Below are 24986 nucleotides of genomic sequence, written 5' to 3' on the forward strand. Positions count from 1 at the left end.
AGAGTTTAGAGAACCGGTGCTAAAGAGGAGAAACGAAAGTGACAAAAATAATAAAGTTAAAGGACACATCTGAGATGCTTCTCATGTTGCATCTTGGTGCATCTCTTGGTTAAGTCTTTCATGATGTATTTTGACGTTTTCTATAGTCTTTGCCATGTGTTCAATGACCTTAGTCTGTTTTTTCCTTAATTGTCATTTAAATTATTTAAGAAAACAGGTGGAAATGTACTGTTTCACATGATCGGACTTATTTAAGGTTTTTATTTTACGGTTAAATTTGTATTTTTTGGCTGTATCTCCTCACGCTTTTATTTCCAGACCAGATCACTGGTAGGCGGCTCAAACTTTTTTTTTTTAGGCCTGTGTTTGCTCTCCGCGCAGATCAAAGTCCCTGGGACAGGTGTTAGCGCCGGGTTTGTCAGGCAGCCTCCACCACGCCCTTCTCTCTGTGTGGCCGCTCCATCCCAGGGGACTGGAGCCGGATTAGGGCAGTCAGGGCTGAAACGTACCACTTAAGTGAAACGCAAACACTCGCGTATGCAGTATGCAGGGTCTTTTAAAATCACACAAATCACTATTAATTGACGATACAGAGACGAATGCACGCTCGCTTTAGATTTTGCGTGTTTGGAGTTAATAGCGTTCCCCCCGAAAGAAGCGCCGATAAAGTTAAGCTGCGAAGTGCTGGTAGATTCGATCCTGTTTGTTTTGCACACATGAGCTCGAAGCAGAGGGAGAGTGGGAGACGGTGGGCGAGAGCAGGGGAAGTAGTGTGTAGGTTTACAGTTGTGAGTCGGTGGATGGTTGTATTGTTGGGTCTGATGTGTGTGTGTGTGTGTGGGTTCTCTGTTAAAAACCAAGGGGAGCGTTTCACCGCGCACTCACACGGCCGACCAGACTAAACCACATAATAAACGCCATTATTCATTTGTCAGAAAGAAGCCCTGTGAGCATGTAGTCCGTTGAGGCAATTTTTTTTGGTCAGTGGCTGAAGTCTTTGTCCCCATTAATGGTGTCCAGAGCTCTGTGGGAGTCCATTGTTTATCCTCCATCCTCCATTAATAATCCACCATCACTCCCTTTCTTTCTCACAAGCTCACAAGCTTCTGTTTCTTTTCTCTGCTGCCCTCCTCACTTTCTCTATCTGTCTCAGCCACTCCTCGCCACTTTCTTCATTCAGGTCTTCATCCTCCCATTTCTCCCTTTTGCTCTCCCGCTCTCTTAAACCTTCCCCTCCTCCGGTGCCCTTTGGGACAATGGAGGAATCCCCTGGCCGAGCTGCAGGAAGGGGAGGTGGAGGGGGGGGCGGCTTGAGCTGGACTCTGACTGACAGCCCTGTGTGGGACTGGCTGCTTGGCCTTTGTCCCTCTGCCAAGGAAAATGGAGGGAACCCAGAGAGGTGGAACAGTAGGAAGGAGGAGGGGGAAAGAAGACCCGTTAGGATGTTATTCATGTGTAGAAGTTTTTTGGGGAGCTTCAAACGGTGCTCTACAGGGGGATGGGGACGCTCTGGCCAAACGGAAAAGCAACACCACCCGGCCACGTTGCTCCGTGAGCAGCACTGGCCTCGGAAGGGCCGAGTACTCCTGCTGCTGCTTTCATCTCCACGTAACTCTGAAGGTATTAAGACGTGGCTCTCGGCTCAGAGCTACCAAATGTTAGAGTGGGTCATGAGTTCGCTCCGCAACAATGGCTGCCGCTAGCGATAGAAACAGCCGTGTGCTAATGAGCCGTTTGGAGCGACCGTCCAAGTTACTCAGTCACCCTAATCCCCTCTGCTTTTTTTTTTTTTTTTTTTTTTATTTCCCCCGACACTGAAAGAGTCCAGGCCAGCACAAAAGCAATGTGCTCTCCCCCCCCTCCCATCCCATTTCTTTGAGCCCCTCACCCCGGTGGTGTGTGTGCATGCGGCGCGGTGAAAGAATAGATATCTGGATGAGTGGGGACGTAAGGACCAGGCAGACGGGGCAGATTTCGCACAAGATTAAGAAGCTGAGGAATGTGTGAATAGGAATTTCATTTGCGTGTTAAGAGCAAAGAGGAGGCCTGAATGACTGTATGTAATCTGACTTCCTTGTTCTGGCGGATTTGGACTGACTCGTGTGTGTGTGTGTGTGTGTGTGTGTGTGGATCCATTGATTAAAGGCCTCGGTAGGCGAGCTCAGACCTGATCAGACCTTTTTTTTTTTTATTTTTTTTTAGTTTCACTTTACCGAAAGTCTTTGTCTCTGCAGAAGAAAGTATGCGAGCTGCTCTTGTCATGACAGAAACATTTTTTAAACGACGAAGCAGCCCGCAGTTTAACGAGCGGTCGACGTTTATCTGCAATCTCCCGCATGCTCTGATTGGAGGCAAACTATAAGCTAAATGGAATCACTTGACTGGAACAGTGCGGCCTCTGTAAACATCGAGCTCGGTCTCGCTGCACCTACACTCACTCGCACAGAGAACATACAGTTTACTGACGCAAACACACACACGCGCGCACACACACACTTTGATATCTGCAGTTGCATTTTAATTGGTTTCTCTGGACCGATGTGAGGTCTACAAACATTAACATTCCCCTCAGTAAATTTACAGTCTCTTCCAACACATGTAAACACACTCATAAACACTCTCACACAAACACCGGCCGCTAATACGCGAGTGCGCTCGCTACACACATTGTACCCTATCGCTCAGAAACGCACACGTCGGGTCTCACTGCTGCAGCCAGAGAACTTGGCAGCCTTAACCAGAGTAAGACTCTGTAAACAGTGGGGTGTAACTTAAAGACCTACAGCGCTGCGTGTTTTCTAACAGGACGACTGTAACGCACAAGCGCAAGATACGAGTACGTCCCGAGGCACATCATTGCACTCGGTCTGAGCGGAATTTAAGCGAGGCGGAGAGATGTAGATAAGACAAAGCGGCGCGTCTCAGCGCCGTCCACGAGCCGCGCTCACGTCACGTCGCCGGGCGTGGGTGACCCGGCGTCATCCGCCGCGTTGCAGGGACGAACATGTGAGATTTCCACTTCACGCCAGCGCAGAGTAACGCACCGAACCGAAGGTCAACCGCTTTCTGGTGCACGTCTGCGGCTGTGAGACTTTTCTTTCATGTGTCCTTTGCTCCTCTGACGCTGGCATTTCAGCTGATTCAGCGCGTTGAACTGGCAGCGGAGCAGGTCGGTGGTAGAGATCACTTTGGCATCGCGGTGCAGCTTTGAGAACCAGGGCACGAGAAGAGAAGAGAACAGAAGTAAACAAAACAACAAAGTGTAAAGGGCACGCAGAAGAACGCGATCGTCTAGAATGATTAAACTATAGACCAGCTGATCAGCGTGACTCAGTAGATGATTTGTGGCTCTTTCTGGTTTTCCCCTTGTTGTACAATAACAAATGCAGACCGCGGCCACCTGCTGGTATTTAAAATGATTTCCTTCCACACGGACACAAAACGCGTTCAGCTTTTTTTTTTTTTTTTGTCCAGACACAGCCTTCACTGCCGGCGACTCTTTGATGTTAGTTTGGTGTGTGCGTCTACACCAGGGATGGGCCCGTCTGCACCCGCGCAGGGAGTGGCCCCTGGATTAATTTCTGAAAATTGTAAAAAAAAAAAAAAAGAAAAACGTTTCCAAACGGTTTTAAATTGTCTGTTTACTGAATTTAAGGGCAACCCCTATGTGCCTGGTTTGCCTAGAGACGCCGTCGGCCATAAAAGACCATAACTCAAGTCGCCACGACAACAGCCTGCACGAAATTAAACACGAAACGTTTGCTGACGCTGCCAGGGCTGCTCTCGTTCGTTGCTGACCTCAGATCTAAAGCCACAACCGCACAGGAGGCTGCACTCACAGCGTCTTATGCTGTTGCGATTGAGCTTGCAAAAAGCAAAGAAGCCCTTGTCAGATGGCGAAATCGTGAAGAGGTGTATCGTGGAAATGACGAGAGCTTTTGGTGACCCTAACCCGGCTAAAAACTTTGATACGATCTCCGTCTCGTCGCGCAATGACTTGTTGAATTTCTTGTGGAAGTTCTTATTTAAACTAGTATTTTTGTCACATATGATGAAAGTTTGCGGTGCTATGGGGCCCCCTGCTAGAGCTGACAGAAACTGTGGCCCCCTCCATCATTGAAGTTGCCCCTCCCTGGTCTACACGGGCGCCGTCCTCCCGTTTGTGAAATCTTCTGCCGAATCTGTCCGGCCGTGCCCGCTCTCATGTCTGCATCGTAATCGCCTTTAATGCAATTTGCATTTTCCTCTGGAATTTCAAAGTTGTTCAAAGGGAAACATGGACCCGGTGTCTTATTTAATAAATCACATGCGTCCCGATGTTTTAGCTGCCGGAGCCGTTCGGTGTGTTTGATCGTGTGTCCCTCACTGTGGAACTAGTCTGTCCACAAAACGCTGCACAAACAAAGACTCTCCTGTTGCGTTTGGTTTGTCGCACTTACTCTCCTCTGTCAGCTGCAGGTTAGAGTTAGTGTCCAGTTTTCCTTTTTTTTTTTTTAAATATTTGTTTTTCGCGATTACCTCTGCCTTCTTTTAGTGACGATCAAAACTACCGACTAGTTGTTTTTCCGTGGGCTGTGCTGACTGGAAGGCTGCGAGTTACTGTAAGCGCCGTGAGACCCCACACTGCCCCCTGCTGACTTCTATCTCCTCCCCTCTCCCTCCCGTCTTCTCCACGCCTATGCATCGTCCTGTTACTCCCTTCCTTGTACAAATAACTCATGCAAGGGCCTCATTAATGCTTCCTAGTAAAGGAAGAGCACCACACTGGTTCTCACTAATGTGCTGCCTCACTCAGAGGTTACACACAAGCACACACACACACACACACACACACACACAAGCTCTACAAAGGCTGCCTGAGTGACTGAGCAGTCTGCCTCGGCTCACTGAGACAATAAAGAGGCAGTGGCGGTACACTAAATCCCACTGCTCCCGCTTGTTATTCCAGTTGACCCATAGACCCGTACTTCACCGCTCGCTCTCCATTGTTTGATTTGAAAATACACCAGTCGCGTCTAGTTTTCATTGTCGGGAGTCGACAAGAGGAAAAAGGATTTGTCCCGCGTCGCTTTGGAAATGAACGGTACCGGATTAGACGAGCACCTCACGCAAAGAAGTAACCCGTTCTAAATAAATATTGGTCCTCGGCTTCGGCGCTCAAATAGAGATGGTTTGAGGCCTGCGTGGCAGCTGCGTCCTAGAAAACGCTCGGACAAACCCCTGCCTGCGAGAGGCCGCTCAGGAGTGAATGGCCATCTTTGTAGAGTGTTCGTAATTACTTGTTCACGGGCGTGATTGCATTACCGTCTAACTTGATCCACTGATCAAGCCCTGGACAATGTCAGGAGTGGAGAGGAATGCACTGATGCGAACGCTTTCCGCGGAAGAACCGCCGATTGTCCGGTAGTGCTGGTCAGAATAATGATATTAATGCCTCATCGGCGGAACTGAAAGGTCGGTTAATATCTGCGGGGATGGAGACGCGGATATGAAGTATGGATTTTAAGTTCTCGTACCTGCGTCGAGAGTGATCCGGTGTGAAGCCGGGGTTTGGAAAATTGATTTAATTCTTTATTCTTCACATGAAGATTGAATCACCTTCGGGCCTGAAAGCTGGTGAGCTGGACAAAAACAAAGCCACATGCAAGATGTGCAACTAGACGTAGAATATTGTGGAAATATGACTATGGATGAAACCTCTCTTAAGTCATGGAGCCAGGATGTTGGTAGTAATGCCCGACCCTATTGAGATGTAAGTTTGTAAGTCACCTCCACGTGTCACCTGTTCTTCCAGCAGGGTTGCCTCCCTTCCTGGGGGCCGGTTCCCATCTGGGCTCGGCCCCCGGTCACGCGGTCGTTCGTCCTCGGCTCCTGTTCCTGCCATCTGATTCCTCTCACCTGCCGTTCAATGAGCCAACGCCCTCTTTGTCTCTTCTTTAGCTCCGTCCTTACCCGTATTTATCTTCCCCCCACCCCCCCGCCGCCGCCGCCCCGCCCCGTTTCAATTCCCTTCAACCGAGTATGAAGCTCTAGTCAAATTCTGGGAAGTTTTGAATAGTGGGAAAACACCCACAAGAGCAGTCTTGCACAGTTTCTGGAGAAAAACACTTAGCGGTTGTTTTGGACACCTCACGCTTCCAACCAAGCGCAATGCGCGCAGCTAGTTAAGACCAGCCCGTCATCGAGGAGCTGTGTGTACATGTGTCGTACTTACACTTGATTATTTGTGGACAGATCTACAGCTATAATCAGACGAGGAGGAGCTTGGAATTTCTCAGGACATTTCGGTTTGGTAAATTGGTTTCCGCTAATGGACATTTATTTGCATCAGATGACTTTGCCTCATTGCCTGAGGTTTAATTTGAATTAACATTCAGGCCATATATTCAGAAAGCATCCCTGAATAATGCGTCTACACAAATTCCGATCCAAGAAAGCTCAAGCCGGCGAGAGTTTCCCTCCCTTACGGCGTCTTGTTTTTGACGGGACACACAGTGGGCGCTCTGTTGCGCTGCGCAACCGGAGTCGGATCGAGGGGTTAATAACTGCATAGTTTTGGCCTGTTTAGCCGCGCTGGTCCTCGCCAGCCTGTCTTGTCTGTCCATCTGAAAGGCAGATGACACACAGACGCGCACACAGAGCGGCCAGCGGAGGAATGTTTCTGGATCCCGTCCTGTCCAACAAACCCGGCTCTTGTGAAAGCACTTGGCAGGGCCACAGTCGCAGCGCTTTTCCTAAGCTCTCCTCACGAAAGCCACTTTGTTTGGCTGGTGTTGCCATGGCGAGGAGGTATTTTTTTTTTTTTTTTTTTTTTTTGGGAATATGAGGATGGGCTGTTTTTGTAAAGCAGTTCTCGAGACGGCCCTCCACTGAATATACTGGACGCTTTGTGCGTTCACTACGCGGTAATTGTTAAGGCAGACGAGACGGCCCACAACATTTAGAGAACGAATGCACTTGCAGCGTGCATAATCAAAACTATTAGACAATTAATGTGTGAGTGGATTAATGGAATAATTAAATATGTTAATGAACATCATGTGGGGGGGGGGGGTTCCTGCTTATTTTCTTTGTTTTATGTCACAAAACTAACTGTTAATGGAAATGTTCTGTGGATGAATCAATAAGGAAATGAATCATTAATTGAACTTCTTGACATAATGTGTGTAAGCCTGCGGTTACACTTAATGCTTGACCAGTTTTTAACTTTTACGGGGTCACACTGCTCTATGTACAGTTTCTAGTCTGAGATGCTCATTTATAAAGCCGAGTAAAGCAGCCACTTCATGATTTAATCGATGAAGTATTGGGCAGCTATTTCATTGATTGATTACTCATTTTTAAAATCAAAAACATCAGACGTTTTCAGGTCCCTGCTTCTCAAATGTCCAAAATGTGTCTTGCGTCCTTGGCTGCCAGAATTCCAGTTGCAATTACACTGCTTTTCGATTAACGTGGTCTCACGTGTCTCCACAGCCTTTCTTCAGACTACTGAACCTTCGAAAGCTCGGCCTGAGTGACAATGAGATCCAGAGACTCCCTCCCGAGGTGGCCAACTTCATGCAGCTGGTGGAGCTCGACATCTCCAGAAACGGTACTTATTTGCATGTTCACGTTGCAAGTTATGTTTGCAAAACAAATTTTTTCCTAGTAGGGTTAAGCACTAGGATTCAACACACTAACAGCAGCCGCTGGATAAATATTAGCTAGCTCTCTTTGCTACATTATCCAGTCTAACCCCAGGCACAACTGACATTTATACACGATTCTTCCTACCCTATAAATTCAGCCTCCTGCAGCAGCTACGAGTAAATGCTGATTCCTAGTCACGCGTGTTACGTAGCGGTAAGACGAAACTCGTTTCATTTAGTCCTGCTATATTACTTTCTGCTGTAGTGTACAAATACCTCGCCCTTTCTGCGTCCTTGAAGGTTGCACACAAACACAGCGTGGCAGGGAGGGCCTCTGTGCTAGATACGAGACATCTGCTCTGCTACACACCGCATCAAGTGCTGTGGGAGCAGTTGTGCAGTGGCCTGTGAGGGCCTTTCCCATCTGTCTGCCTGTCTTACATCCCTGCTCCCGCTGCAGGACTACGGTGGCCTGCCTGGCTCAGTAGGGGATTTCTGAACATGCACCTGCAACGTACTGTGGAGAAAGATCTTTATCTGGTGTGGCCTGTAGGTGTTAAGCTATTTGATTTTTTTACTTTTGGAAAAGCAGTCATTTCAGTTTGATTCAGATTCATTTTGAGGTTGCCGAGTAACAATGGACGCGTCCGTCTTAAACGGTGGAAATTCCTTAAAGAAAGAGAGGCAAGCTGGATGGAAACATACACTCGCTGCTAGTACTGGGTCGGCTCCTCCTTCTCTATGGTGTAGATTCAACCTCCTGCTGGAAACGATTCTTACAGACTCTGGTCCACATTGGCATAATAGCATCTTGCATTTGCTGATGATTCGCTGGCTAGTGGTGCTCTGTCTGATGCATTCGGTTGCAGTGAACCATCACAATATGGGTGGTGGAAAAGGACGTGGACACGGTCAGCAACAATGCTATGTAAGTGATACTCAGCTGGTTGTAAGGGGCCCAGAGCGTGTCAAGGAAACATCCCCGACACCATCACGCCGCTACCAGCCGGAGCTGTTGATACAAGGCAGGGTGGCTCCGCGCTTTCATGCTGTTTACATCGAATTCTCACCGCTCCGAGTGTCACAGCAGACGCTGAGACTCATCAGACCAGGCTGCATGTCCCTAATCAAAACATCTTTACCTAATAAGGCGCGAGCGAATGCACGTTTACGCGGTTTTGCTCGAGCTGAAGACGCGATGCAACGCTTTGACCGTGAACCGTCCCCACGACCTGTCCACTTTTTCCGCCTTCCTTTCCATCCTCTGCCTCGCTCTTCGCAGCCATGTGGTTGCGATTAAAAGAAGGTTAAAATGATTCGCTCCATAGCGTACACCCCCCACACACTCTACATCTGCGCGTACAAGCGTCTGAATCCTGTCCTCCCTTCTCCCCTTTCCTCCTGCAGACATTCCTGAGATCCCTGAGAGCATTAAGTTTTGCAGGGCTTTGGAGATCGCGGACTTCAGCGGAAACCCCCTCTCCAGGTGAGAGGATTCACTTCTTTATCACAGAGAAAACATAAACATCCCGGATACAGTAGCGGGCGCAGGGAGCCTGTGCGGCTTCGACGAACTAAGCATGATGTGTGCGATTTGTTTGCTCCAATAACTTTGTGGAAAAAAACTGTGCATCTCTGTGTGGTTTACAGTACACAGAGAGTGATGCTTTGAGTACTTCAGCAGATGGGAGTATCCAGAGTGCCGGTTTTTGCCTCGAATAATCCCATGCGTTCTGCAGCGAAATCCTAAAAAGCCTCTCTTCACTGATTCCTCTCCTATCTTTGTGCCTCAGATTGCCGGATGGTTTCACTCAGCTCCGAACGCTGGCTCACTTGGCGCTCAACGACGTGTCATTACAGACTCTGCCCAGCGACATTGGAAAGTACGTGCCACAGATATAATAGAATAGGGCGTTTGTCTCTCGGATAGTTAAAGGTCTGTTTTCATATCTTAATTATGTAGAAGAGTTTTTAATACCTATAATCTGCTTTAAACGCTGGTAGTGAATTGATGTTGGATGCATGTCACCAAATCATTTAAGACAATTTATTTACAGGTCCATAATAATTAGTCAGAAAATACCAACAAAATTGCCAGTTTGAGCTTTTATTTGTGAGGTTTTATGTTTTTTATGTTACTGTAAATTTGTGATTTAATTTGGAGAATAGTGTCGGTGGCTTTTCACAATCTTTCACATCAATGTTTTATTAATAAACCGATAGATTATCTGTTGCCCAATTCTCTCACCTCATCACTTCATTCCATCTCTCTCCATTACTAAAAAATAAAAAAAGTGCTCCTCCTCGATTAGTTCATTGATACTTGAAATTACGAGACCGAGCAGGTTTTCTAGGAGTGCGTCCCCGCGGGCTCCGAGGCTGCCGGTCTCTGGGCTCGGGGCCACTGCTGCGCCCAGACAGATGGAAGAGCCCCTCGCCATGCCAGGCGGCCCAGACGAACAGACCTGCCATCTGACTAACCAACCTGCCTCTCTCCTCCCTCCTCTCTCCTCTTTACTCCTCCCCCCCTCACACGCCTCTCGTGCCAACTCCATCTCCTCTTCCGCTCCTGCCGTTCCAGTCTGGCCAACCTGGTGACGTTGGAGCTCAGGGAAAACCTGTTGAAGTCTCTGCCCACGTAAGTGTCTCCTGTGCTCACATGCAGGGCTCATTTTTTTTTTTTTTTTTTTTTTCACGTTCTCCGCCTTCATTCAGAACAGTTGCCCAATTACTGTCTCTGCTACGGTCGCTGTAGTTTAGGAAATAGATAGACATCACTGAGGGCCACGAGTCTAAAAACATTCCTTGTATAAGTCAGCGACTGGAACGCTATTTCTTTAATTACTCACTTATCCTGTGTTGTGTGCAGGTCACTGTCTTTCCTGGTAAAACTGGAACAGCTGGACCTAGGCAGCAATGAACTGGAAGTTTTGGTAAGTCTGTTGTGTCATTCACTACTCGAACAACAGAGTTAAAATAACCAGCGAGTGCAGCAAACACACACACTCACCAGTGACACGTATCACAAATATCCTTCTCACATTCCTACGGCAGCAATTATGACCCAGACCACATGTTTACCTCAAACTCTCCGCTGTGTCAAAACCGTGGCCCTGCCTGCACCGTACCCCAGAGCGGACGTTCCTTTTAGCCCGGGAACGCCCACCTGCCTCGGTAGGACAGAATAAACAACGCCTCGTGACCTGACAAGGGCGGAGGCTGAGCAAACATCATGATGAAACGCTGCCTGCTTGTACTGTCAGATGACATTGTCCTGACTTTCATTCATACGTCTTTCATGATCATGTTGTGAGAATGTAAAAAATGTTAAGATCTATTCATTTCTCAACAGCAGATTAAACCAGACAACATCCAGTCAAACTGAAAACTCTGATCGTAAATGAAGCCAGATTTATGAAATACACGCAGCGTTTCTAAATTTACGTGCGAGCACTGAAACGTCATCCCGTCTCCTGAAAATCCTTTCCCCGGACGGACGTCTCTCCTCTCAGTTGACAGTTGCGGGAGCATAAACAAAGCTTCAGTCAAAGCCGAATCGTGGCTTCGGGCCAGGTGCGCAGGCCGCATCAGACGGCATAGAGGCAGAAACTCTTTAATGTAATCATCTGTGAACATCCAGTTCACGTACGGATCGCACGTATTTCATGGCACATGATTTCGGTTTGCTTTCAGATGTAGCCTAATTTCATTATGTGTCGTTTAGAGTCTGAATGTACTTCTTCTTCTCCTTTTTTTCAGCCGGACACTCTGGGTGCTCTTCCCAACTTGAGGGAGCTGTGGTTAGACCGTAACCAGTTGTCCTCTTTACCTCCAGTAAGTTCAGTTTTTTAGGATGAGATAAGATAATTCTTTAAGTTATCCCACATTTCTTTTCTTTTTTCCCCCCAGAATTAACTCCCACATGCAGTTATCTTCCATTTGCTTCAGGGCTAGGGGGGTTAAAAGCTGTAAAGTGCCTCCGTGGCTCACTGTAACTGGTAATTTATTGTGTGTGTGTGTGTGTGTGTGTGTGTGTGTGTGTGTGTGTGTGTGTGTGTGTGTGTGTGTGTGTGTGTGTGTGTGTGTGTGCGTACAGGAGCTGGGAAACCTTCGGAGACTGGTGTGTCTGGATGTGTCAGAAAATCGTTTGGAGGAGCTTCCCTCAGAGCTTAACGGCCTCCTGGCTCTCACAGACCTGCTGCTCACACAGAACCTCCTGGAGGTCGTTCCAGACAGCATAGGTGAAGAAGAAAACACGGAAACGCAGCATACTATGTTTCAAAAACAACCCTGTCTGGACCCCAATAAAAAATTACACTAGCTTTTTAATTTCTTTATTTGCACACTTGCCATAAAAGATGGTCGATTTATGCACGTACACTTTCTGTGTACAAAGTGTATTTTGCACTCAAAATGCAATAAACACAGACCCCTTATGTGTGTGTGTCGCTGAGCTGCTAAACAACAACAGCACTGCCCTCTACTGGAAGAATAAGGCCAGTGAAGAGAGTGATCTGTACTTGACCTCCTCTTGACGTATCCAGTGGGTTCTTGTCTAAACAGTCACGTCCACAGCACAGAGACAGGCCGTGACACCATAAACACACAGATGTGCTCGATCACGGGCTTTCATGCCGTTTGTTAAATGGTTTTGTGATTCGTCTCCAGGTTGTCTGAAACAGCTGTCCATCCTGAAGGTAGATCAGAACAGACTGACCCAGTTGACAGATTCAATAGGGGAGTGCGAAAACCTCACAGAGCTCGTCCTGACAGAGAACCTTTTACAGGTAGGAAGCTACTTATTTAAGCCCTGCGCTGACCCAGTTGGACTTTATGCTCGGCCATTAATGTCTAAACCACATTAACAACAGTTTTCATAATTTATACCGCTGATTATTAACGGCCTCGGTCTCCCTCCCTCCTTCCCTCCTCCCCTCCCCTCCCTCAAAGTCGCTTCCTCGCTCGCTGGGCAAGCTGAAGAAGCTGACCAATCTGAATGTAGACCGCAACCGGCTGGGCAGCGTGCCCAAAGAGCTGGGCGGCTGTGCCAGCCTCAACGTTCTCTCATTAAGAGACAACCGCCTTGGCAAACTGCCTGCTGAGCTCGCAGATGCCACGGAGCTGCATGTCCTGGACGTGGCTGGAAACAGGTACTTTTACTCAACGCCCCGAGATGATAATGACGCACAGCGGCTTTTCTTGCGAGGGTTGAAAACTAAATGCCTTTACCAAAGAAACCCAGCGTCTTGCAAAGATATCCCACCTCTAATTTTGCCCTCGCCTCATCTCACCCTTTCTCCTGCGCAGATTACAAAACTTGCCTTTTGCCCTGACAAACCTCAATCTGAAGGCCATGTGGCTCGCCGAGAACCAGTCACAGCCCATGCTCAAGTTCCAGACGGAGGATGATGAGCGAACGGGAGAGAAAGTGTTGACCTGTTATTTACTGCCCCAGCAGCCTTCGCCGAGCCTAGGTGAGAAGCAGTAGAAGGATTTTCTTGCCTTGTTGTTGTCACTGCATGTCGTAAAAAGAAGAAGTTGTACCGGTGGTTTCGTCTTTCGGCACATTGTGTAACATCACATACTCTGGATTCTGTGTTTTTGCGTCAGTCCTTTAAATCGTTTTTTGCTCGCCCTCATTCTCCACAGAGAACCTGCTGCAGAACAGCGTCGATGACAGCTGGACGGACAGCAACCTGAACCGGGTGTCGGTCATTCAGTTCCAGGAGGAGACCAAGGCCGAGGACGAGGACGACGAAGCTGCAGCAGAACGCAGAGTGAGCGAATGCAAACACTGCAGACTCGTGTTCCGCCCTCCAACCCGTCTTTATTTATAGAAAAAATCTCTGTTAGAGCTGGAAATTGGAGGCACTCAAAGCCTTTGGCCTGTTATTGAATAAATGTTTTCTCTTTCTCCAGGGCCTTCAGCGCAGAGCCACGCCGCACCCCAGTGAGCTGAAGGTGATGAAGAAGGTGATCGAGGAGAGGAGGAACGAAGCCTACACATCCAGAACTGATGGAGAAGAGGAGTCCCTTGACCCACAGGTACATACATCACCAGCTGCCCTGGTGCTTGCGACTGTCATTGGTGCTGAGCTATTAGATCATGAATTACTGAAGCTGGCGCCTTTGTTTTTAGGAGAAACGTCTCAGCGACCTCTCCAACCAGAGCCACGACTCCCAGGTGTCCAACAGCACGCTGTCCGCCACCTCCCACGAGGACAGACAAAATGTGACCGCCGCCTCGCACAGGGAGGACCTCGTGGACGGCCATGAGGAGGAGGACCTGGACGAGATGGAGGTGGAGTACATCGAGGTGAGCACCGGAAACACAACGCGGGCAAAAATCCGCGATTTCGTGCCAAACTCTAAAGAAATCTCTTCCCTGCAGCCGACTGTGCACTTTGCGGAAGAGCCCATCTTCCGCGGCGGGGACGAGGACGACGAAGACGACGGGGAGGACGGAGAGAGGAGCGACGAGGAAGACGAGAGGCCGGCTTTCCCCGCGGAGAAGCAGCGCCTGATCAGGAAGGACACGCCACACTACAAGAAGCACTTCAAAATCACCAAGCTGCCCAAGCCCGAGGCCGTGGCCGCGCTGCTGCAGGGATTCAACCCCGACAGCCTCAACTCTCCCACGCAGGCTCCCGAGGAGGAGGACGAGGAGGAGGACGAGGAGGACGAGCCGAGCATTAGGACCCCTCAGCATCATCACAGGATGGAGGAGCTGGAGGACAGCCGCCATCAGGTCAACTCCAGTCAAGTGAAGGTAAAAGCTGGTAGGAGGTAGTTCAGGAATGAATTAAATATTATAAGTAGAAAAACATTTCCACCTGCATTTGCATAAGTAGTGCAGCAAGACATAGGTAAAACATGATACTTTAAATATTCAGCAAATTAATTTAGGCTCAGATTTTGTTTGTTTTTTTTGAAAAATACGCCGATCAGCCTTAATATTATGACTGCCTGATCCATCGAGGCATGGATTCAGACCTCTGAAAATGTGTTGTGGTGTTTGACACCATCAAAACAACAGCTGATCCTGCAAGTGGTGAGATGGTGCCTCAATGGATAGGATTTGTACGACCTGACGCGAGGACCTTCCCCATTTATACTCATCATTCTGTCTCGCTCTGTAACGTCGCTATGTCTTTGTATGTCAGTCGGGTTAATTTTTATTTCTACTTCCTGCTTCAGGAACAATGGCGACTGAAGCTTTCGCCTAAATTTCACCAAACACGAGTCTGTGTATCTCCAAACCTCCTCAAGTAACCCTTCCAATTCTTTACTGATCCAAATCAATCAATTCAAAAATCACGGAGGTGGAGAAGCAGCAGGAACCAAGCGGACCAATCACAGCTCTTGTGCTGTGTGTTGCTGCAGCACGTAGTTACATTTCTGAGTAGTTGCGCGTCAGATACGCAGCGAAGGAGTCTGCGTTAACAACGGAGCCTCTGCAACACTTTCATGCAAAAGCCTAAATTACACTTTAGATAGAGATCAGAACTGTTTGGAGGCCGAGTCAACAGCTTGAACTAATTACTACGTTTCTCAAACCAGTCCCAAAACAATTTTTGCTCAGTGGAAGGGAGCACGTTCTCCCCCACTGCCGTCGAATCTCCACCACGATAACCAGATAATCTGCGTTTAACCCGTTAGGAGTCATAATGTTGTGGCTGATCGGCGTGTATAAATGTCTTAAAGCGTAGTTTGGAGCGGGTCGCTAGCACTTCAGATGGATGTGACGTTGCATGCGAGGTCATCGTGGAAAGTGAGATGTCTGCACCCTTGTGCTAAGAACCAAGGGTAACGTTTGTTCCAGGAGTCGATGGTTTACCCACAAACTCATTATCATCAGTCTCACCTGCCTCCCTTCCTGTCTCTGTCCCATGCAAAGACCGAACGGATAGTTCACACAGTTGAGGGATCATCAAGAGGCCGTTTTAAAGACCGCGTCAGCTCTGTGATGAGTCCAGCCTTTCTTGCACAGTTCATCTCTAAACTCCTCACCATTATCGGCCGCCTGCTGATTTAATTGAATAATGACATTCTCACCCTCTGCTTTTGTAACATTGTGCGTGTTCGCTAAGTACGAATGAAACAGGCCACGTCTGCTCTGATTTTTTTTTTTTTTTTTTAAATGAATCTTGATCATTAGTATTTGAGGGCGATCTGTTGATTTATCATGCTCTAATTGTAGAAATCCTTTATTTAACGCAATGATCAAAGCTCATCATGTCAACCGTTATCTGTTCTGTGTGTGTTTATGGATGTTTGTTTTGTGTGGATGAACTCGTACCGACCACAACATCTGCAGGCAGAGCTGGAGCGCGAGATCCAACGAGCCTCGTTTGCATTTCATCTACGAGACATTTCAGTTACTGTAGAGAGTCCGACTCCTTTTTATTGTAAATCAAATACGCCCAGACGACATTTTTTTACATTTTATCCGTTCTGTAACTTCGCACGTAAGCTCTAAATTCAGTCGTGCTACTGGAGGACATTGCTCTATGTGGTGTGGAGGCTGGGCTTGTTCTGGTTTTCGGGAGCTTTGGCCTTCTTTTGTTCGCTCTCTCTACACTGTTTTTGTCGCACTGTAGCTCAGCTCCTTGGTCTTGTCTTTCCACCTCTGCCTGGATTTGCTTTTGGTGGCTGGGGAGTGAGTGTGGATCCACTTCTGCTTCACGCCGGCGGACTCAGAAGCAGACAGTGGAGTGAGTGGATGTGAAGTTTACGGATGAGGTTTATTTTGTGTGCGTGTGCATTTATTTTATTTATTTATTTTTTTGATTTAATTTTTTATTTTGGCCTGACTAATCCGCATGCCTCTCGCTGGTTCCTGTCCTAACAGGGGGTGTCATTTGATCAAGTCAATAATCTGCTGATTGAACCTGCTCGAATTGAGGAGGAAGAGGTCTGTACCTACTCTTTCCCGTCCAAGTCTGTCTCTCTGTCCCTCACTCACCCACTCATTTGTCCACTTGTATTCGGAAGTGGAGAAATTACCCACAGGAATCCGTGGATTAATCCATGATTGATCCAAGCCAATCACTAGGGAACCCCTAACATCACTCATTTACAAGAGGGCCAGTGTGGCAGAACCTGGTCACAGGACTGAAGTAGACATTCATGTATTTTTAATATTATCATTTTCGACACTGTGGTAGGACATTTTCACAAATTGTGTGCACCTCTGCTTCATTCGGTTGAACCACCAGGCAGATTTAAAACCCTCATCCATTATAGATGAATTAATCAAAGCCAAAGCGACAGAAATTTGTCATCATGGGGATCGGAACAGCCTGTTTTATTTTCCGTTTTCCTTTTTGTGTTGATACAGAAAAAGGTTATAGTGTTTGCTCTCCCACGCCCTCCTCAGAAGCCGATTACATGGAATTAGGATGTTTAATCTTTGTCTTCTGAATAAACAGCGCTAGGTAAATATTGGGAGCGGACACCGAGAGCAAAGGCGGTATCGTTGGTATTGCACGTAAGGTTAAATGAACACAAATGTGTGCGCTGTAATCGGAGCTTCAACTTCCAGTTTCCAGCGGCTCTACACGCTAAGCTAATTCATAGCGTATCCCAAGAAGCAGTTTTATTCCCCACAGTTGTGTCGTCCTCCTCAAACTGAACCACGCTAATATCTTCACGTATTCCTATCATGCTATCATGCGATATTTATCATGCTACCATTTTTTTTCCCCCTAAAAACGCCAGCACCGCTCCAAATAACTACTAGACTCAGTCCTGCGCCAGGTTCTGACTCACTGAGCGCCACCTTTCCTCTGCTGCCGCTGCCGCTGCTTCGCTCCTTTTCATCCTCTGTCCTCGCTGTGTTGCCCCGGAATGAATGGGCCGTCTGCACTGGGACGAGGCAAACCTACTTCTGCCAACTTCCTCCGGTCTTTTCTTCCGCGATGTTACAGAGATGGCGTTTAAAGCCAGAAGAACTGCTCCGGATAGACGGAAGAAAGTTTGATATTTGCCGAACTGTTTCCTGAGTTATATGATCTAAATAGACTCGTGCTTTATTTGTTATTTACGCAAAGGCTTCACTCTCGTCAGACGAGTTATTTGCCGCAGTCAAACGGACGCTGGAGTCTCAACAGCTCTAGAAATCTTCTCCACATCCATCCTCTTCCCTCCTACTCTTTTCCTTCCATCATTCGCCTCCATTCCTTCCCCTTTATGCATGGCTTGCAAGTACACAGAATATATATACGGTAGTTTATTTAGCCTCCGTTCTCCCATACGTACACAACACACACTGGATGTTTCCATTAGTGGGGAGGGGAAGGGGTGGGGGGGGGCTAGTTAAAGAGGGTTTCAGACAGTGTGTGTGTTTGTTGAGTTTACGTCTAATATCAGTTCAGTGGTTACAGGACGATGGTTTGGCTCCAGCTTAAGATCATCCTCCTTCCATTTAAACTGACATTAGGCTCCTAGAAGTGTCTCCATCCATCTGTTGGCATGATCACGGGATGCAGCACTGAGTGGCGCCACCTTGTGGCAGAGAGAGGGACGTCATCCACAGCTGAAATCATAAAGCTAATTAAAAAAAAAAAACAGAAATAAGTTGAATTTAATAACAAAACAAACGCCACTGTGGACTCGTCTCCCTCTCAATCTGTCACGAGATGAGCGGTGTTTTCGCGGCATTTGACTTTCACCTTCGTTGACTCACGCCTCCTCGACTTGCAGCATTCTCTGACCATCATGCGACAAACAGGGGGTCTGGGTATCAGCATCGCCGGAGGTAAAGGATCTACACCCTACAAGGGAGATGATGAGGTAAAAGCCTGGAATTATGCACATACACACACACACATATATATATATGTATATATATATATATATATATTAAAGGAGTTGGAAGTTAAAGATATTCTTTTTGCTTTTGACTTCAGGGAATCTTCATTTCAAGAGTATCTGAGGAGGGTCCGGCGGCTAGAGCAGGGGTTAAAGTTGGAGACAAACTCCTAGAGGTAATGATCTGTTTGAGGCCACGAACAGTTCGTGTTTCTCATAAAAAAAAGGACATTTCAGCATCCGTCCCTCTGTCCCAGGTGAACGGAGTGGACCTCCACGAGGCGGAGCACCACACGGCCGTGGAGGCTCTCCGCAGTTCTGGGACCAGCGTCTCCATGACGGTGCTCCGGGAGCGCATGGTGGAGCCGGAGAACGCCATCACCACCACGCCGCTGAGGCCCGAGGACGACTACTTCCCGCGGGAGAGGAGGAGCAGCGGCATCGCCTTCAACATGGAGAGCAGCCTCAGCGGGCCCCGGCAGCGCTTCTCCACCTGCCTCATCCGCAACGACAAGGGGCTGGGCTTCAGCATCGCGGGGGGCAAAGGCTCCACGCCGTACCGCACGGGAGACACGGTGAGAGAAACGTTTGGCGGGGAGACAAAAGCGTCTGTCTTCTGTATCAACTCGTGGAGAGTGGAAGTCTTTAATAACAATCACCTTTTGGCAGATGGTTTGAAAAGGCCTTGGCCGAGTTTACAAACTAAATCCATAATAGATTGAGATTGACGTCGCTGGAGGAGAAGCGAAGTCCCGACGTGTTTGCCGTAAAGAGACCCATCTTTTAATGCTCTCTATCCTGGCCCCAACGTTTACAGCCATCGCCAGGGAGACGGAGATATGAATAGCCGGTCTTGACACTCGATAGGTCTACTGTAACTAGACGGGGTGAGGTGTATATTTGGGCCAGCGCGCCGCTGCACTGCAAAACCGTGCAGCTCGAGGAGCCCGCAAAGAGGAAAGGACTCATAAACGTGTGATTTAGGCAGGTCTGACTGTAAGTCTCGCCCTTTCTCTTTCAGCCGCCTGTCTGGTCGTGAGTTTGTCTGGTGGCGGTGGATTTTGCTCCTGCGTGTGTTTAAACATTCTTTCAGCGTGTGACAGACTAACGGCTCAGCTCTGTTTTATTCGGTTAAACAAACGGTGCCATTTGTATTCACGAAGGTGACAATATGTCTCGGGGGTCACGCTTTTTAATGAGCCGCTGGCACCGTAGAGTCCTGATGTGTCTTAATGATCAAGCGCTGCGCTGCTAATCACTCGCGTTAGGCCTTGTTTGTTTATATGTGCGGTCGTCGTTCACGGTTCCTGGCACCGCGGGTCGCTAATATCTCAGGACTACCTATAAATCCTGGTGGCAGTAAAGAAAAGCTATTTTTGTCTCAGATGTTTACATACTGACCGGATAGTGACTCCTTTACCAACATGCCCACAGTTTAGCAGTCTGATTCATCGCGGCGTCGCAGCCTGTTGCTCCAAACGTTTTACCACCAACTAATTTAGCTCTCGAGCAGAGAAGGCCAGGAAAGATTTGTGTACTCTAGCACCGTGTCTGTGTTGTTTAGTTCCTGCTTTATACATGCGTCACATACATGAAGAAAGCTTTTTATTATGTACTAACATCTTTATTTTTTTGGTGGTTTTAGGGAATCTACATCTCCCGTATCGCTGAGGGTGGAGCAGCACACAGAGACAGTACGCTGCGCGTAGGCGACAGGGTGATCTCGGTGAGCGTAACCGTTCCTCCGCAACGTTTTTATGGCTGTGAAAACAGTAAAATGTCCTTTTCTCTGTTTTGCAGAGGAATTTTTGATCTTTAGAAACATTTCATTCATCTCATTTCTGCTGCATGCGTTAATGTTTCCATTTTTATCGTGTTATTGCGCACACACCATCAAGTTGCATCTCCCCATGTGAAAAATAGACCTCGCTAATTTCCCATGTTGAGCACATACACTAATATGGTCCCTTTTTTACTATAACAAACTCCCATCAGTCTCCATCAGTTCAGTTTTTATAGTTCTGGTTAATTAGTGCAACATTCAGGATAAAGGTTTCACTGCTCAGAGCCTCTTGCATGAACTTTCTTTATGCTTTATGCTTTGCTCTCCTGCACCTTCCAGCGTAACTCTTTTTCTGCATGTTTCTATCCACTTTTTAAATCAGTTTATTTCTATAAACAAACTGTTTTCAGGACCCTCTCCCGGTTTACCGCTGTGAAATCAATCCCACTCGTTACTGTTTCTGACGTCACCGAAAAGCTTCCTGTCTGATCCTCCTCCCTCTGGCAGCTTTTCCTCCGCTCCCCTCTCGCCTCTGTTTAGTCTCCGTCCTTCCTTCCTCGCGCTCTCTTCTTCTGCATGCTCACTAACGCCTTAAGTGCCTTTGCGTGGTGGAGGGTATGGTGCTGGGGTGGAGTGGCCTCGGCCCGCCGTCCTGTTGACGTGGCTCGTCGCCGCGGCAGCGGGCGCGTCGGGCTCGTCGGCCCGTAGTGGGAGCTGGTACTGTCGGGTCAGCGCTGACCTCTGCTTTTTTTTTGCCTCGGACCAGAGTCGTACGGTTGTGCATGACTGAAAAAGCTCCTCCCTGAGAATAATACGTACACTAACCATGAAACTCTGATTAAGAGGTGTCTTGCCTTTGTTGACTTAAGATCAAACCTTTTGGAGAACCTACTCTCTTCCACTTGTTTTTTAAGTAGACAAAGGCAAGAACTGATTCGTTTAACGGTCACAGCTTAAGCATTAATAATCCCACATTAGGTTAGCTGATGAATAAAGTAGCTTTGCTTGCTCGCACCTTTCCCCCCCCCCAGAGAGGAGACCTCCTCCTCCAGCTTATATCGCCTGCAGCAGCCCGCTGTTAGCACTTCTCTCTTTCTCTCTCCAAGTTCCCCTTGCTCTTTACGTTTGGGTTCCTCTTTAAATAACAGCACTCACAAATCTCAGACATTAATTAATTACTCACCTTCGGTTACGAGTCGACGAAACGCCGAATCTGGCGAGCTGTCGGCAGCATGTGTGTGTTCATTATGTTTCGCCGCTGGTCGCGCTGAGGTGGGCTGACACCCTCCGCGGTTGGTTTCACTGTCGATCCAGATCAATGGTGTAGACATGGCAGAGGCCAGGCATGACCAGGCAGTAGCGCTCCTCACTGGCACCTCCCCCACCATCACCCTCCTGGTGGAGCGCGACCCCAACGCTCCGGGGGGCTCCCCCGGTCAGTCCCGGGCGCGAGCCCACTCCCCGCCGCCCCCGGAGCCCTCGGACTCTCCGGACCAGGAGGAGGAGGGCCTCCACGGGAACCACATGACCCGGATGGAGGACGAGTACCCCATCGAGGTGAGAGCGACTGTTTTTTGTTTTTAGACGACGCCGTAGAAACCTCGTCGACGCGTTCGGTGTTAATGTTTGTTTATGTGGCCCCTGCCTCGTCCTTAATGCTGTCCAGCTCCAGAGAAGATGGTGCATGGTATGAAGGTTTAGTCTGATTTAATAAATAGTGTCCTATAGGTGGTGCCCCTATTATATCATCATCAGTTGTCCTTAACGCACAGATGATGCTTTTTAGATGTTTCTGTATGTTCGTGCGAATATAAATCTGTTGGTTTGTATTTATTAGGTTGTAATAGTTATAGTATAATCATTTATAAATAATAGATCTGCTGCTGCAATAAATCTCCTGCTTCTGATCCTCACAGGAAGTGACGTTGCTGAAGTCAGGAGGCCCCTTAGGCCTGAGCATCGTGGGAGGCAGCGACCACGCCAGCCACCCTTTCGGCGTCAATGAACCAGGGGTTTTCATCTCAAAGGTATGACTTGATTTAAATTGTTGTACTTTCGTATTTACGCCAGTCTGTAGCACGTCTCACTGCCCGTGCCTCATCTCTCCAGGTGATTCCTCACGGTCTGGCGTGTCAGAGCGGGCTGCGAGTCGGGGACCGGATACTGGAGGTGAACGCGATCGACCTGCGTCACGCCACGCACCAGGAGGCCGTGCGGGCGCTGCTGGCCAACAAGCAGGAGATACGCATGCTGGTGCGGAGGGACCCTTCGCCTCCTGGGATGCAGGAAATCGTGATTCAGAAGCAGCCGGGCGAGAAGCTGGGCATCAGCATTCGCGGGGGGGCCAAGGGTCACGCTGGAAACCCCTTCGACCCCACAGATGAGGGCATCTTCATCTCAAAGGTTCTTAAACGGCCTAAAACACTAATTTAAACTCTGAACGTTAATCCATCATCGTTAATATTATTATCATTGTCATCCAGTTTGTTGATAGTTGCAGCTTAGGGTGAATTCATGGACCGTTTGAGATACATGCTCAGTGTTAATCGTTGTTTGCAGGTGAGTTCGAGCGGAGCGGCAGCGAGAGACGGGCGGCTGCAGGTCGGCATGCGCATCCTGGAGGTGAACAACCACAGCCTGCTGGGAATGACGCACACGGAGGCAGTGAGGGTCCTCCGAGCCGTGGGGGACTCTCTGGTCATGCTGGTGTGCGATGGCTTCGACCCACGCAAGGTCGCTGCTGTGGAGGTGAGACGCCACGAGCGGTCACACTAGATGTTTCTTTGACTTAAAATAAGGTTAAATAATCTTGAGTCCTGAGATATGTGTGTGTGTGTGTGTGTGTATATAAATATATATATTGCATTGTTGCAGTGTTCACCCAGAGCTAAAACCGTCCACTCTTTTTTACTTCTAGGCGTCTCCTGGCATCATTGCCAACCCGTTCGCAACAGGCATCGTACGCAAGAACAGCATGGAGAGCATCTCCTCCATCGACCGAGACCTGAGCCCAGAGGAGATTGACATAATGCAGAAGGTACGGCTCACACTACACACTCATCACTGCATTTCCTTTGCAGTTTTTCACAAAATTAAAGTGAAATTTTGATAAACTACAATTGCATTTTATACATATAAAGTCTTGTTTTGATGACCCCTGCATCACTTTGATATTGATGTTGAATATTTGAGAGGTTTTTCTGAATGTAGGTGTTTACATTACCAGGTTTTATTGCAATATTTAGATTTTGCGCATTTGTAGGAGTAATGGAAAGACAGCAATTATTGTGTAACTTATGCTGCCTTCAAACGGGTAAACTCAACATGAACCACCTCTTCTTGAGGTATTTACAATCTCGTAGCTAATATATTATAATTTAATCATATATTGAGTTCATCATAAATTTATAATATGGTTGAGGGACATGTTGACATTACAATCTTTTTAATTTTCACGTTAGCTTGCTAACCCGTTAGTGACCTGGTGGTCGACTTACAGCTGATGTTAAGGATTGAAACATATTGTGTACACGACTTCCCTTGTCATCAGCTCCATTTGAAGGCAGCATAACTACTGTGGGATGCTTCAGTAGCCCCCCACCCTTCCCTCTCCCACCCAAGTGTTTTGGTTTGACCTGCAGTACAGTTTGGCGCCTGTTGGCCTCCAAGTCAACACATGACACAAACGTATTGTTCAGCAATTCTGTCGCACCAACACTCTGCTTCCGCAGCAGTTTGGTGTTTGAGCGACGGTCCAGTTTCACCCACTCCAGCCATGCACGACACACTCGCCCGTCTTTCTACCAGAGCAGCCACAATGCACCGGCGCAGTGGTTTGTTTTTTTTTTCCGATTAGCGTTCGAGAGGCCGCCCGTTCATAAGGAATCTCTCGGTTTGTCGGAGACCGTGACTGTGTTGCGCACGTTTATCATTGGAGCTGCTGCTACAGGATGAGGAGCAGCGGCTAACGAGCTTCTTCAACCTTTTTTCTCCAGGAGTCTGAGATGGTGAGAGAGACATCGCAGTGGGAGAGAGAAGAGATGGAGAAAGTGGTGAGTGAAACTGAAAATCCGTTGCTGGTTTCAGAAGGCTTCGGGTAAAATTGAACCCGTCAGATCGATGGAAACGCAGGAAGGCTAGAAACCTCATCAGTTTAAAAAGTAAAAACCTGAGTCCGGCAGGGTGTAGGTTTAGATCCGTGCTCAGGTTCGGTCTGTTAGCGGGTGAATGAAGCTTCTCCTCTGCACCCCGTGTGCGTATTGTGTTGGAGAGAACTATTCCTGCAATGTCCCATCCTGCATGCTTTTTTTTTTCTGCTCCCATAGCTAATGAATAGCACTTTTTAATGTGTGCGGATTCTATCCTTTTCTTTCCCTTCTGATTTTTTTTTTCCCTCATCTTTCCTTTTGGTGCGTTTGGTGCGATACGAAATCATCCAATCATCCCATACCACCTTCTCCACTGTTGTTTCTTCTTCTCCTCCTCCTTTAACACATCTACCCTCCACCTTTTTACACCTCATCGCATTATCGTGTGGCTGTGTGTGTGGGTGTCTTCCCCTCTGCACTCTCCTCCTCCTCCTCCTCCTCCTCCTCCCCTTCGTCTCTTGGTGAAGGAGCGTATGCGGGTGGAGCGTGAGGAGGCCACTCGCCTGCTAGAAGAGGAGACTGAGGTGAGACACCCCTCATCAGCAGGTCCTCGGACAAAACTTCCCGTCCGCGCAAAACAAAACGCCACGAATCAGCTGCTTTTAAATAGTC

The 24986-nt window shown here is 48.1% G+C and overlaps 1 protein-coding gene across 19 annotated transcripts in view; it reads left to right on the forward strand.

The window, feature by feature from the left end:
* scrib (scribble planar cell polarity protein) overlaps window positions 1-24986 on the forward strand; it is a 58356-nt gene that overhangs the window by 16726 nt on the left and 16644 nt on the right. For 15 of the 19 annotated variants that reach the window (XM_047567993.1, XM_047567997.1, XM_047568002.1 and 12 more), the window contains exons 2-27: window positions 7477-7594; window positions 9039-9117; window positions 9425-9514; window positions 10213-10269; window positions 10501-10564; window positions 11391-11465; window positions 11728-11872; window positions 12300-12418; window positions 12582-12781; window positions 12939-13105; window positions 13281-13408; window positions 13551-13676; window positions 13771-13947; window positions 14023-14400; window positions 16483-16545; window positions 18336-18425; window positions 18542-18619; window positions 18701-19018; window positions 20089-20169; window positions 21541-21783; window positions 22143-22253; window positions 22336-22629; window positions 22786-22974; window positions 23144-23263; window positions 24222-24278; window positions 24842-24898. In XM_047567993.1, coding sequence (XP_047423949.1) covers window positions 7477-7594; window positions 9039-9117; window positions 9425-9514; window positions 10213-10269; window positions 10501-10564; window positions 11391-11465; window positions 11728-11872; window positions 12300-12418; window positions 12582-12781; window positions 12939-13105; window positions 13281-13408; window positions 13551-13676; window positions 13771-13947; window positions 14023-14400; window positions 16483-16545; window positions 18336-18425; window positions 18542-18619; window positions 18701-19018; window positions 20089-20169; window positions 21541-21783; window positions 22143-22253; window positions 22336-22629; window positions 22786-22974; window positions 23144-23263; window positions 24222-24278; window positions 24842-24898 — 3624 coding nt within the window. The remainder of the gene's footprint in view (window positions 1-7476; window positions 7595-9038; window positions 9118-9424; window positions 9515-10212; window positions 10270-10500; window positions 10565-11390; window positions 11466-11727; window positions 11873-12299; window positions 12419-12581; window positions 12782-12938; window positions 13106-13280; window positions 13409-13550; window positions 13677-13770; window positions 13948-14022; window positions 14401-16482; window positions 16546-18335; window positions 18426-18541; window positions 18620-18700; window positions 19019-20088; window positions 20170-21540; window positions 21784-22142; window positions 22254-22335; window positions 22630-22785; window positions 22975-23143; window positions 23264-24221; window positions 24279-24841; window positions 24899-24986) is intronic. The other 4 variants (XM_047567995.1, XM_047568011.1, XM_047568013.1 and 1 more) reach the window with 2 other exon arrangements.

The sequence above is a fragment of the Mugil cephalus genome, chromosome 18, assembly GCF_022458985.1.
Source record: "Mugil cephalus isolate CIBA_MC_2020 chromosome 18, CIBA_Mcephalus_1.1, whole genome shotgun sequence".
In the NCBI taxonomy this organism is placed as follows: Eukaryota; Metazoa; Chordata; class Actinopteri; order Mugiliformes; family Mugilidae; genus Mugil; species Mugil cephalus.